The 13622-nt window shown below is 46.3% G+C and overlaps 1 protein-coding gene and 1 long non-coding RNA gene across 15 annotated transcripts in view; one reads left to right on the forward strand and one right to left on the reverse strand.

Moving 5' to 3' along the window:
- LOC113218581 overlaps positions 1-1375 on the reverse strand; it is a 90059-nt gene extending 88684 nt beyond the window's left edge. The window contains exon 1 of the long non-coding RNA XR_003306110.1: positions 992-1375. This is a non-coding gene — a long non-coding RNA (uncharacterized LOC113218581). The remainder of the gene's footprint in view (positions 1-991) is intronic.
- LOC408586 (probable nuclear hormone receptor HR3) overlaps positions 1-13622 on the forward strand; it is a 112733-nt gene that overhangs the window by 83196 nt on the left and 15915 nt on the right. For 3 of the 14 annotated variants that reach the window (XR_003306105.1, XM_026445266.1, XM_026445270.1), the window contains exon 1: positions 6924-8211. The exons of 4 other annotated variants lie outside the window; for them this stretch is intronic. Coding sequence is in view for 8 of the 10 variants with exons in the window: in XM_026445266.1 (XP_026301051.1) it covers positions 7503-8211 (709 nt within the window). In the remaining 2 variants the exon portion in view is untranslated. 7 more of the 14 variants (XM_026445286.1, XM_026445276.1, XM_026445280.1 and 4 more) reach the window with 7 other exon arrangements.

The following is a 13622-nucleotide window of genomic DNA, read 5'->3' on the forward strand; positions in this document are numbered from 1 at the left end:
TCGTGCCTAAATCTTGATGGTAAAACAACATTGACACCCGACAGGAGCAAAAAGATAGTGGAATTCAGACGAGTGGTAGTCACGAGTGAGCAACGCTTCAGTGAGTCAGTTTCAAGTACAGACACACCGTACGTGCCTTTTCATATTTCAGAGATTCTCTCGGACCCTCCAATTTTCCTCGAATCACGAGTAGTACCGGCTTCCGAATTTTTTAAATTATCGTTGCACACGTCCTTCCAGTATTCTTTTTTTCCAACGGGTATCTTCTAATTACTTAGAAATTCATAACTCTTTTTTCTCCTTAACGAATTTTGCGTTGAATAATCCCGACATTTTTCCACCTTTTTCTTTTTTTCTTTTTTTTACACAGCGCGAAACTAAAGAATATTTGACTTAATGCTATTCCAAGTTTTAACGTATATATATTTTCTACTTAACAGTATTTTTTTCCTTAACCGGTTAGTTAGAACCGATATCAGACGACCCTCGTTTCATTAGTATAACCTCTATTTCTTTAAATCCTCGGTTACTTTTCTCAAACTTTAAACAACGCTATATTAACAATTAACAATCGATGATATCATTAAATATTTTCCTCAAAATAACACCTATCATTTATATATCGTTACCGTTGTTATCATCGAAAACTATCCAATTGTCGCGGGATATTCAAAAGGGAGTCGGTGGAAAGGAGAAGCGCATCGATAAATCGCAGACAGAAAGAAAGAACGAGTGAGTAAGTCGAAAAGAAGGGGAAAAAGAAAGAAAAAGAGAGAGAGGGAATGGCGCGAACAGCGCGCGAGTGGTGGCGAGTGCCGCGAGTAGCAGCGATGTGGGTCAACCGCGAGGCGACCGCGAGAGGCCCCGAGGGTCGCCGAGAATCGGCGAGAACGGCCGAGCGGCAATCACGTTGCGCGCATCTGGGTCACCGGCGTACTGGCGCATGCGCAGTTCCCTCCCTCGGTCGTTCACCGTTGACCAAGTTACTAACCTTCCGACACCCGGTCGCCAGTTAGCTTCTCGTATTGACCGCTGGAAAAACGTTGACTTTTCTCGCATGAGAAACCCGTCGGAGCTTTTCGTTGGCTCTCCAGAAGCACAAGGGAAGCCGCGAAACACGGTGAGCGTAGTCAGTAGGCTGCGAAATGTCCTTTTCGAAAAGGTGCTTACACATTTAACTGCGGCGGTACAGGCAACGCGGTAATAGACGTTAACTCGCGATCGAATCGACGCCAAGAAATATAGCGTGGCTATTAGTTGCCGTTTATAGGATAAACACGCTCTCGATAGAATCACGCGCGTCCACGTTTGTAAAATCGAGACGCTAGCACAAGTAAATAACACTGTATACAACGAAATAAATGGGAACGGGAAGAGCACAATACACCTCGTTTATACGAACTGAAGTTGGCTTTTTCGAGATTCGAGAGATCGAACAAGCTTTCGGATTTCGATTAATAGATGTCGTTGGAAGATATACCGTCGCTAGGCATGCGTGACGTAGCACGAAGTACACGTAACCTTAACGATCGATTCTCATAACCAAAAACTAGAAACTGCGAGCTTCTATTCTAAATTTCGACGAGTATTGACAAAGAGTCGTTGGCCTCGACGTGCAATACGAAGTTTGCCGACGAATGGAAAAATATCGAACGATTCACAAAGTGACATAGAGATGCGAATCGCGCCGTTGTTAGTATCGTACGACGAACAGATGCAAATCAGTACCGTATCCACGACCGATGCGTTGACGCATAGGTGACGCGATAAATCCGTGTGCGTAACGGGCCACAATTTATCCGCGATGTACGTGTCCGCAGCAGACTGCGTGCGACGAAAATACATAATGAATGGTCGGGAGAAACGGAAGACAATGTTTAACGGATTGAATCGGTCGATGTATTTCCGAGCTATTCGCGTCCGGCCCGGCCCAAATTCAAAAATCTTTTCGAGCGATTTTGGCACCGGTCGGCAACGACCGCCGCGCTATACCGTGCCATGTCCATGCCGGCATCAAAGTGTCGCAAGCATTGCCACATCTGAATTCGCTTAAGGAAACTGTAACGGTCATTCTTGTTTGTGCGACCGTGCGAGACTCCTTCGCAGTTGCGCATTGCGTGGCCCCAAGGGCCGTTTGCATCTCGTATACTCGCGTCAAAGCATTACGTAATCCACGAGATCGGTCATTCTCGCAGATCGCATCGGTTGCCTTTTATCGCGTTACATTTTATCCTGTGCAACGCTAATCACGGAGACTGCATAGGCGTAGTAAACGAAACAATCGGTAAGTCGGTAATGTCAAATACATTACGTGTGTTGCTTTGATAAAATTCGTGGGATATTGCGTGGGATATTCCCGGCCGTGTAGTCAGTTCCTTATTTCCGAAGATCATCTCGCTATATTTTGTCTCGCGTATATTTAGGCGGCAATGCATGGACGTGAGCGATGAAAACAGATCTTTGTGACTCTAGTGAATCCACGCGTTCGATTATCTTACCAGTGTATGTATCCGCTACTACGACGTTCGATTCGAATTCCACGAAATTGCAAACTGTACGGGTTAAATTGGTAGCTGCAGTTAGTTTATTATCTTATCGCTTCCAAACTTTTCTCGCCTCGACTTAAACATATTGGATATCTTCCTCGTTCGATGGTAAACCTTTCTGCTATTCTATCAAAAGCATATTTCTCTCGAATATTTTTTTTTCTTTTTCTTTCTCTCTCTCTTTACTAATATTGCAGTAATGTACACATCAAACAAGATGTTGTCTCCGCGCGAGATAACAAACGATAGGAAACATTTTATCGATAACCTCGATAGAATCTGGACGATGCAGCCGAACGGGACGCGATCGTTTGTCAATCCTAATCGCGACTCCCTGCCACGCGTTGCAGAATACTTTCGGCCTATTCGCGGCCGTTTCCGCGAATGTGTGGCGTGTCGACGACGCCGCCAGGCCGTAGAAAGAAGGGAAATATTAAAAGCGTGCGGAACGCTTGCACTCGTTCATAAGAACCTACCTCCATACTGATTATTCTATAGCCTGACCTACATTCATTCTGAGATTCACGCCACTCGCACAACTCCCGACGACAAGCGCGCGCGCTCGCTTCAGCGGCTGCACGCAACGACTGCTGCTCGGGATGAGATGCGAGGAGAAAGCAATAAAAAGAAGAGAATATTTGGATAAACGGAGTGCAATCAAGCTGTCGTTTTTTCGAATGAGCGCAGATATACGATAAGCGGCGATGAGTCGACGTGGTTCAAAAGGCCGCACGAAAATTTTAACTCTTCCCAATGGCGCAGGTGCATCACGGTACCGGTAGATCTGCCAGATGAAACGTTCTAATTGTAGTGACGAAAGTTTACCACGACACTCTTTGAACAGTATTGTATTCAGTTACGTAATGTTGATGTCGTTTGGAACGATTTGAAGGAAATATATTCGTTTCGAGTAAAAAATCTAACGAAGCGCCAATTTTTATTTCTTTTATTTAACGAAAAAAGATTTATGGTATGATTTTTACGGTGAACATTAAGATTAGAAATAGGAATTGGAAGAAAAAAATATATAAGATGATAAATGTAGAGATTATAATAAACTTACATTTTTCTTTTTTTTTTTTTTCAAAAGGATACAAATTATGCAATTCTTACAAAACTTTCTACTCGTCCGAAACAAGCATCTGCATCTTGTTACTTGAAGACGATTGGTCTTCCAACAGAGAGTATCGCGTAAGACAACGCAAATTAACGCTGTCACCCGGCCATTTCCTTGTTGTACGATGTCTGACATCATTTAGCAGGGCCGCGAGAGGACAACAAACTTCGCAGCGAGTTCCTAAGTGTCATGGAAATAAACATCAACTTCGGCCGAGTAATTTGCGCCAAGTCTCCGGGCTTAACGGAGTTACGGCCGATCAAAGCTGTTTCGACATCCCCCGTTGTGTACGTCTCTCGTCTCTCGTGGAAACACGCCTTGCGATACACGTTCCTACTCCACCAACAGTTCTGATTCACCTGGTGTAAATTTACCCGACAGCTGATCGCCGGCGTGCCCGCGATTGGCTCTCGCCGTCTCATCTCGTTCGCAATTCTCGAGTTCATTCGGCGGCAGGGCATTCGATCAGGCCGATTTTTCGCCATTTACGGCTCAGCCTTTCGACCTCGAGATATACATAAACGGGCATTCGAGCGAAAACGTACGATCTTCTTTTTCATTCTTCTTCTTCTTCTTCTTCTTCTTCGTCTGTTGCCGAGTGTAACGCCGAATTGGCGAATAGTGGCGCGAACGTGAAGGCAAAGGGAACGAAACTGAAACAGGTTTGCATTGTAAAGCGGCTTTGGAGGTTCTCGTTACGTAACTTAGCGTCTCTCAACCGGAACCTTTCAAAGTTTTTCATAGATTTCCAATCTTATTCCGTGAACAACCGAATATCGGATAGTTACACCAATACTACGTTGTTTACGTTGCATCATCTAGTTTTATCAATCGAAGATAGTACGATTTTATTCCACCAATAAAAGAGCCCAAGCCCTCGATGAAAAAAAGAGCTACTACCAGGCGAGAGTATCGATCAGTAGGTGTCAAGAGAGGCAAACAACGGACCAAATTCCCGAATTACATAACACGAGAATCGATTAGCATTGCCATCGTTCGTCACGGGATAGCCCGAAGGCAGAAAGGTCTCTCGATATCGAGCGCGAATTGGTAACGCACTCACTCGTCTCGTACTCGCATCCGTATATGCGTACAGTTTACCAGAAGAAAAGAGAAGAGAACGTTTGGGCGTCGCTCGGCGTATTACGCCGGATGCGTGCACGCATCTCGCCTTCTCTCGCGTGTAGAGAACACCGCATATACGTGTGCTCCGAGGCATGCATGGCATCGTTATCGGCGAGGGGTACGCTTATCAGGGTTCAGCTATCGGGCCATTTCATCGTGTAAATTCCAAGCGTGGCAATGGCGACGTCGCCGGTGTCCGATCGAACCGCTGGAACGGCGCAAAGAGACATATCGCCGGCGCGATTATTTATTTGCGAAACGTATTTATAGAGTATTACGCGGCGCAGGTTGGCAACCTCGTGCACGGTTATGCAATAAATGAGAGAAGGAGCGAAAGGGACACGGGTAGGGGGGGGGGGAGGACGACCGAGGGAACGGCTTGAAGTGAGAGGAGGCGATGCTCGGGGGAGGGGAGGGATCGCGGGGGCAGAGACAATAATACGTGGTGGAGTAAGAGGGGGTGGAAGCAGAGGGAAAGAGCGAGAGGCACTCGATGAGGAAGAAGGACGGGAGACGAAGCGGCGGAGGGGTGGGGAGGAGTTGGTCGGCGGTGGGGAGAGCCGTGCGCGTGTCCAAGAGAAAGAACGAACCACTGAAGGAGGTTATTCGGCGATAGGGGGCCGAGGAGGGGAGGTTAGGGGTGAGAAAGAAAGGTACGAGGGTAGAGAAGGATGATGTATGGGTGCGGGAAAGATTTAGGTGGAGATGGAAGGTGCACAAGGAAAGAGGCAATAACTTGAAAATTCATGTTGGGACAGTGGGCCAAATGGAGTAGCAGGGAAAAGAGGGGTGAGAGGTTTCTCTGGAAAAGGTATAGATGGTGTGGTTAGGTTAAGTGGAGAAGAGAGAGGACGTAGAAGGACGTAGAAGACGGTTCGTGATGATAATTTCAATGCGGGAATCAAAGATGGATAAAGAAATTGCGTTTTTCTTTTTATTTGTGCATCGTTGGTTGAGCTATTGTTGCTTGACACGAGTGATAGGTTGTAAGTATAGAGAAATATACATTGTGTTGATCGTAGACAATTGTTTATGCTTGAACTTCGAAATACCGATTGCATTGCAATAGCTGACAGGATCGGGAATGGAAAATGCAATAGCGCGTGAAAAAGGACCGAGCGTTGAATCAAAATGCTTTCAATGGGCAGGCGGTGTACGTTGCATTAAGTGCATTATACTCGGCACAAAAATGAAAGTGACCTTGGCACAAATGCCTAAAGCGTACGTCGATCGTGGAATCGCATTAACACTGAATATAAATTAAAACCGATTGTTACGCACCGTGTAGCAATCCCGCGGTGGTCGGAGATGCAATAGTTCGATTGAAAAAGAAATTGTGAAATATGAGAACTTAGAGTCGAATAAGCCTTGCATTCCGCCCATGCGAGCGTAGAAAAGTTGCTCGTGCGAATATCGAATCAAGGTTATAAGTAAAACTTATCGTAAAATGTACCTTGTTATCTTTAATAATAAAGGTCCCTGTAACGAACGGAGCAGGTAATTTCCAAATGCTTTTAACGGATACGATACGTTTCATGATCACATCCATCAAGCATTCTTCGGTAGAATTCAGGAGACCTAAAATTATATCCATAATAAATGACGTATCTATATTTTTATCGAATCTTAATGCCGATAAAATGCCGTTTCATTCTCGTTATTTTAAAAACTGCTCGTAAAACGCGGCCCGTATCAAAAGGAATCTCTAAATCCATTATCCCCGTTTCCAAATTCAACCACTCATTCGTTGGTGGCTGCGTCGCGCCCACAACTACTCAATCAAAGTTAAAATCGTAAACGGCGGGAGCGAACGGAAAACCATCGTGGTTCTTTAATTAGTCGCGGCGGTTGTAGAAACGACGACGCCTCTCCTTCCCCAAGACAAACTTTCCGAGGCGGCGGTTTCCGAGCATCGTCGAGGGAAACACGATACGCACGTGTATTTAGGAGCCGGTGTGCCCTTAACAAGCCGCGCTAATAAAGTTAACGTGCCGCGCCACACGGGACGGAGATCGGAAAGCCCGCCTTACGCGCTCGTGATCTGCATCGTGCGTTTCCGTGACCGTTCGCAGTTGCGCAGTCGGCGATCGTGGCGTAGATTCGTTAGTCGGCACAGCTCGGTAGTTTTCGGCAATGATCGTGTTGCGCGGGTGGTGGGGGCGAAAGAGCAAGGTGGGGAGAGCGAAGGGTGAGGCACTCGGCCATCATCGGCGGAGGCGCGCACAGTTCAGTGACCCGACGCAGCGTCATTCGTTGGTGGGGGAGCGCGGGGAGTTCTGACATATTGTGAGATGCCAACTCGCTAACGCCGGTCCCCGAAAAACACCTCTCTCTCTCTTCCTCTCTCTTGCTCGCTTCTAATGCTCCTTCTTTTTCTTCCTCCCGCATATATCCCCCCCCCCTTTTTTCTGTTTCCGTCTTTTTTTATCACCATCTCCCTCTCTATCTATCTGCCTTTACTTCTTCGGTGCCTTTTTTTCCCCCGGTTACTCCCGCTCCTCTCCCTCTCTTTCTCATACTCTTTTTTCCTCTCCTTGTCGTTATATCTCCTTCCCCTACTTTTCTTTGTTTCTTTCCCCTCCGCCCCAACGGCTCGCTCGTTTTTCCGTCTTTGTCCGTTCCATTATCTCCGTCCTTTGTTCGCCTCCTTTCTTCACCAGTGACTCGGGTTCTTCGTACAGCCGCGAGGTTCATCAAACCCCCGAAATATTCTAATGCGCCAGTCGCACGGTGTTTCCGCGAGTTTTCCCCGCCGGGCCCGTAGCAGGAAGCGTGGCCGCGTGACATCGGATAACGAACGCGTACCGCGTGTCGCTTTTGCCGCTCGATTCGGGCGGCCGATTGGATCGTTGCGGTGTACGCGTTGGTGCGCGGGACTGCCGAAATTACCGCGGAGGAAGGAAACGTGGAGGCATCGTGGCTACGTGCGCGCTCTCGTACATGAGTACACGTGTGCGTGCGTGCGTGCTTGCGTGCGGGCGCGTGCATGCGTGCGTGCCAGTGGTCCCGCTTGGCCGAGGAGTACGTTCGCCTCCGTCGTTTCTCCGCTCGCGTTACACCAGCATTTTCCTCGTTCGGCTCTCTTCCTTTCTTTCTTCGCACTCTCCATTCTCCTTTCTCCCCTTTCTCTGTCTCCCGTGACCGTTGCTCCAGCACTCTACTCGTCACCTCTTCTCGGGTGCACCGTGCACGCTTCGAGACGCTGCGCCTCTCCGCGTCTCGAAATTTCACCAGCCCGAACAGACTCGCCGTGTTTTCGGTGTCGATCGAACGTCACCACACGGGACAAGGAAGAGGAGAAGGATGATCGCGTCGAGGATGCGTTACCTACGGGACAAGCTTGCTCCGCCGTACGACGTCGCGTTTCGTGCGTGTTAAGTGCAGCCAACAAAGTGATCATCATAGTGGCTGGAAAGGCTCCAGGTGGAAAACGCGCGACCTCCTCCTCGTCTGTGTGTACACGTTTCCCGGTGTGTCCAAGTGTGCGTGCGCGAGTGTGTTGGTTGTGCGCGTTCAACGCGTGTATACACGCGCGTCCCTGTACGTGTACACATTACGTTTTACATGCGGCGCTTGCGCGGCTCCTAGCGACGATTCGCGCGCGCCTACCTCGTGCGGTGTGGGAGTTTCTGTCGCGATGAAAACGATCGGCTATTTGTGAACGGTTCACGCCAAGCTTCTTTGGAACACGAATGCAATTCGAAAAATGATCGCGAAACGTGATGCTTTCCTTTGATTCTACACACAGTTTCGTCTCTCTATGTGTCCGGTAAATGGTAAATCGAATCGAAAGATTGACAGAATTGTGGTGGATTAGATATAGATTGTACTCGGTATATTCTATCGCTGGTATTTATCGTTCGAACGATAGATGTCAGTGAGATAGCGATCCTCTACGCGCTCCGTGACAATTGGATATTACGAGTCGGTCAGAGTTTGGCCCATGTGATCGATACGTTGTTCGTGACCACGAATCTCGTTCCTTGCTTTTTTCACTTTGTCAACACAACAAGTAAGTTTCACTCGATTGGTATTCCATGCCGTGCCATCGATACTACCAAAGCCTACTCGCGTTCCCAATTTTCACGCTGTCGGGATGCGAGTTCACGTCTGATGGTAATACGTCGGTATATCTTTGACCACTTTCTACCGTGTTCCGTGCAAAGTGGAGAATTTCATTTCAGTCGGATGATCCGCTCGGGGATAGCGTACGGGTGAACAAAGTGAAACATAAGAAGGCTTGACGTCGATGCCGATTGAATATTCCTCCGTCGAATTTCTCTTCTCGTCCATTCGATTCACACTCTAAAGAAAGCACGGCTTACGTAAGGACAAAGAGATATACGACGTTCTTTCGTGTGTCGTCAGGAACAACTAATTGCTTCGAGCAATCGTAAATAAGAGATCGTTAACGTAGGTGAATGACGTGTGTTACGATATAACCGGGAAACGTGTTCATGCTTCGTGTAGTTAATTTCGATCGATTCATCCAAGCTATCCCTCTCATGCCGTTTCGATGGCCAATCGATATCTATCTTGTATCGTTACACAAAGTTACGCAAAAAAGGATTTATATTTAAGATTAATTCGGTATTCGCTTCGCGGTGAATTAATATTCGTCGTTTCGAAACAACGAATATTAAATCGGTATCGATTTAATTCGGTTTGATGTCATCTTGTCTCAGATTTCACCGGAAGTTGTAACGGTAGTTTCGAACTACTACTACACGTCCGTAAGTTAGTGACTTTTAATGTTTCTGCCGATGATAGACGTTCGTAATAGCCTCTTCAAACGAAAGACATTTTATTTATTTTGATCATTCCCTTTCTACTTCGTGTCGTAAAGCTCTGATGACTTGCCGGTTCATCCGTCCGGCACTTAAACTCTCTGTGCAATGCCATGTGACTTGCAAGTTGTGTATACACGTGTCTTTTAATTCTTATTCATCGCTAATGACAAATCGTAATTCGTGTTTCTGAATAAAATTCCCCCTCTTCCTTTTTTTTTTTTCCTACACTCATAACGTCTATTTTAAGAGGGTTAAGGTCATTCTCCCTCGCTCTGAATTATCTCGAAGACGACCAGTCCGAGACAGAGCTAGCAATTGATTTCGTTATTTCGTTATACATTAACCGTATTACTTTCGTTTCTAAAATCTTTAACTAAAACCAGCTTTAAGCTTTCGAGTGCAGCTTCCACTATTCTCTTCTATTTACTCAGCTCCTCCGAATCTATCGTTTCATCTCTATCTCTGTCCGTGCAATTCCTCTCAAAGGAATTCACAAAGTTACGCGATTTAATCTCGACTTTAAGTTCGATTCATTTATGCGCAGCATCGATAGGGAGATTACTACTTTGTATTGATTTTGATTTCGACAACGAAGAAACCTTAACAGAAATTCGACTCGAGCCTTCGTTCCTACGTATTCTCCTCCCTCCCACATATTTTCCGTCCCTCTTTCGTAATTGGTATTTCATCGGAATTCATAGATACAACGAGTTATATACGAGTTTCTTCCCGGTTACAGCTGCATGACGTTCGTAAAATAATTCTAAAGCTCACCCTTCCCCCAGCAATTTCGATAACTCCATTAATAACACAGCTCGTGGCCGTCGTAGATCGATATCGATTTCCGTAATTTTCGATCGTTTCGCGAAAGGAAAAAAGGATTTGGACAAGTTCCAATCGCGAAATCGAACGATCAATCGTACGATCCCTGGCTGGCAGAAATACAGAATCTCTCGCTTCCCTCTATTTACCACGCACTCACGCACGCACGCACGAATACGTGCGTGCGCGATCGGTCTAACGAGGGAGAAGAAGAGGGGAGGGGAGGGAGGGAAGAGGCGAGCGCGCACGGATGGACAAAGGTACAACAAAGTGGCTTCGATTTCGGGAGTTCCGGGGTATGCATATAGTAGCCGGCGCTGTGCACTCTCCTCGAGGCAACGGCATGACGCACATCAAAGATGCGAGCGTGCCGGGTGACTGTACTCTGGGTTCATCGTTCTCGGTTATGTAATGTTCGACCGTATGGTGCAAGCGCCTCGACGCTACTCGTGGCGCTAGAGTTGTCGGACGAGAGAACCACGATATACAGACACGGCCAGCACCGAATCCTCCTCGCTCCAATACGGTAGTCGCCTCTACCAACCGACACACGTGCGCGCGAATATACGTATACATATGTGTGTATACGTATCTACTACGTAATTACATATGTATATATATATATACAGAGGACAAAAGTGTCCAGCTATTCGAGTATCTTTTATACATTTTGTTTAATTCCCAGATTATTGGTCTATCGTTCTAGAATAGTTTCAAAATTAATTTCTAATAGTTTCAATTTTTCGTACGAAATATTATATATACGTAACGCAAGCGAGTATATTTGTGTGACCAACTGTAGATACGCGAATGTATCAGATGTACAAATTCATACAGAGATACATTTATGTATAGTGCGTATATATATATATATATATATATACGTGTATCTACGTCATGTGCATATACGTACACACGAGAACGTCGTACCTCTCCCTCCTCTCTCGCCTCGCCTCGGTTCTCTTCTTCGTGCACTAGCACACCCTCTTTCTTCTGTCTTGCTTTAGCGCCCTCGCGATATAGTCGCCGCATTACCGAGCTGAGAACGAAAATAGAGGGCAACGGGAGCCACTGCAGCAGCCGCATTTCTACTCTTTTCCTCGCGCTCTTTCCTCCTTCTACCGTGTTTCCAACCGCGTTTCTCGATCTTTCTCAAAAATTTCGCCCCTCACCTATAATAGGATGGATTATTTCGATTCGATATATATATATATATATATAAAACAAGCGTTAAGTTGAATTCGTTCGTGGACTCGAGGAGAAGAAGAAGAAGCGGTGAGGTGATCGATGCGGTTTAAACTCGAGACAGGAATTTGTCGCGCGCATTCCGTGCCTGATGGCGCAGAGCGAAAGCCTGTAAGCCGCGATTGATTTAAGGGTTGGGGTTCACGGTGTAGGGATCAGGGTGTATTCTTGGTCGAAATCCAGGTTAGAAGGCGTATAAATAGGATCCGGCTGGAAATCGTTTGGAAGATTTTCATTTTTCCTGCCCCTCTCTTCGCGTGGATCGTAGGATCCACGAACGATAATAACACGGCAATTTGAGCAGAGAAGAGCGTCGTAAAAGGAGAGTTCGAAGAAGAATAACTTCGTTTCGCAACATTTCGAGGGAACTCTCGTTAATAGTACGAATTATTATACTCGAGGAGGTGCGCTCTCTCGCCGATTGTGCCGATCTATCATGCGGCTCGATCGAGCGAGAGATCGGCCCGCTAATTCTCGAAACGAAACTCCTCTTTAGAAACCCGGCTGTGGAAAATTCTCTCCGGAACGTCCTAAAACCCCTCCCCCTCTTCGAGCGTGCAACGTGTCCAGAATAGGAGGGTGCATTCATTTCGTCGTACGATCTCACGATCGATGGAACGCTCTCTCTCTCGTCTACGACCGAGTTGTGGAAACTGTTCACGATTGTTCTCGACGAGACACTGTGAAAAAGTTGAACCGCTACGCTGGTGGGACTGTAACGGCAGTGTGATGTGAACTGTTACGCGATGAACGATGAACGGCCGCGTTGGAAGAAACAGGTGCCGATCCGTGAAATAATTCTTTTCCCATTCGTGGAAAAGGGGGAGAGAGAGAGAAACCACTGTGATGATGTTACGCGCGAGGAAAACGTTGGTGGGGCGGATTTTTAAATGAAACGCCACATTAGCGTGGAGCGTAAATGGAGGGAAGTCTCTCTACGTTCGGTGGGCCGAGTTGGGGGGCGGACAGTACGAGCCCTCAGCCACCGGAAACTAGAACCAGGGTACCAGTGCAAACACCCGCAAGTCCGGAAAATACTCTGTTGGACGATCGTAGGCTACAAGTCAATTCTATACGAGGTACTCGTTGGCTGTGGCTAAAATTTTTTTCTTTTTTTTTTTCCCTTAAAAATAAAAGAAAAATATCCGTACATCATTTTTCTCTTATCGTCGACAAATTCGATTTTATTCGTAATATACAGAGAATAAGAATGATCTCTTTAAATCGAGTTTGTTAATAATTTTATCCCAGCCTGATATTATTTATAATATTCGGAATTGAATGCGATCTCGAAATAGAAGGAAATAAGGCAAATCAAAGTCAATATTGAAGAATCTGGATGCAGCTTTTTTTAATCCCTTCTTTCCTTTTTTCCCCTCTCTCTAAATCGATATGAAATACTTCCTGAAAATAGTTTATATCCGAGAAAAATTATCGTACGTATATATATATCTCTTATCTGCGCGTTATTGCTCGTACAATGAGGGGGGAAATAGAATTTTAACGCGAATCTTCGGTCACGTTTTTCCCCATCGAGACAAGGATACCTTCTTAGAGAGGCGATTTCTGAGATTCGATGGGAGAGAACATCCGGGATAAGCAATTGCAATTTACAGAAACACTTGTGGATGAATGGTGCCTTTCTGCCTGCCTGCTGATGATGTTTCGCGCCGCGAAGTGGCTACGTATATTTCTTTCGAGCCTTCTGATTTTCCACGAGTGGAAAAACCACGGTCACGGTTTTATCTCTCCGGTGTTATCGGTATTATTGCCATATTATAAACCGAACACGAAATCTCTCCCAATCTCTCCTCGGAATTGTAAGTTTATTAGACGAGTTTGGGCACGGTTTGCCCTTCCCGCGATGGAATCCGCCGTCTAGTATTGTCCCCCAATCGGAAAGGTTATCCATAAATATACTAGAGGACGACCGATGGTGTGGTGAACTTTGACGAGCCAGGAATAAAGTGGCAGCAC

This window comes from Apis mellifera, linkage group LG1, assembly GCF_003254395.2.
Source record: "Apis mellifera strain DH4 linkage group LG1, Amel_HAv3.1, whole genome shotgun sequence".
NCBI lineage: Eukaryota > Metazoa > Arthropoda > Insecta > Hymenoptera > Apidae > Apis > Apis mellifera.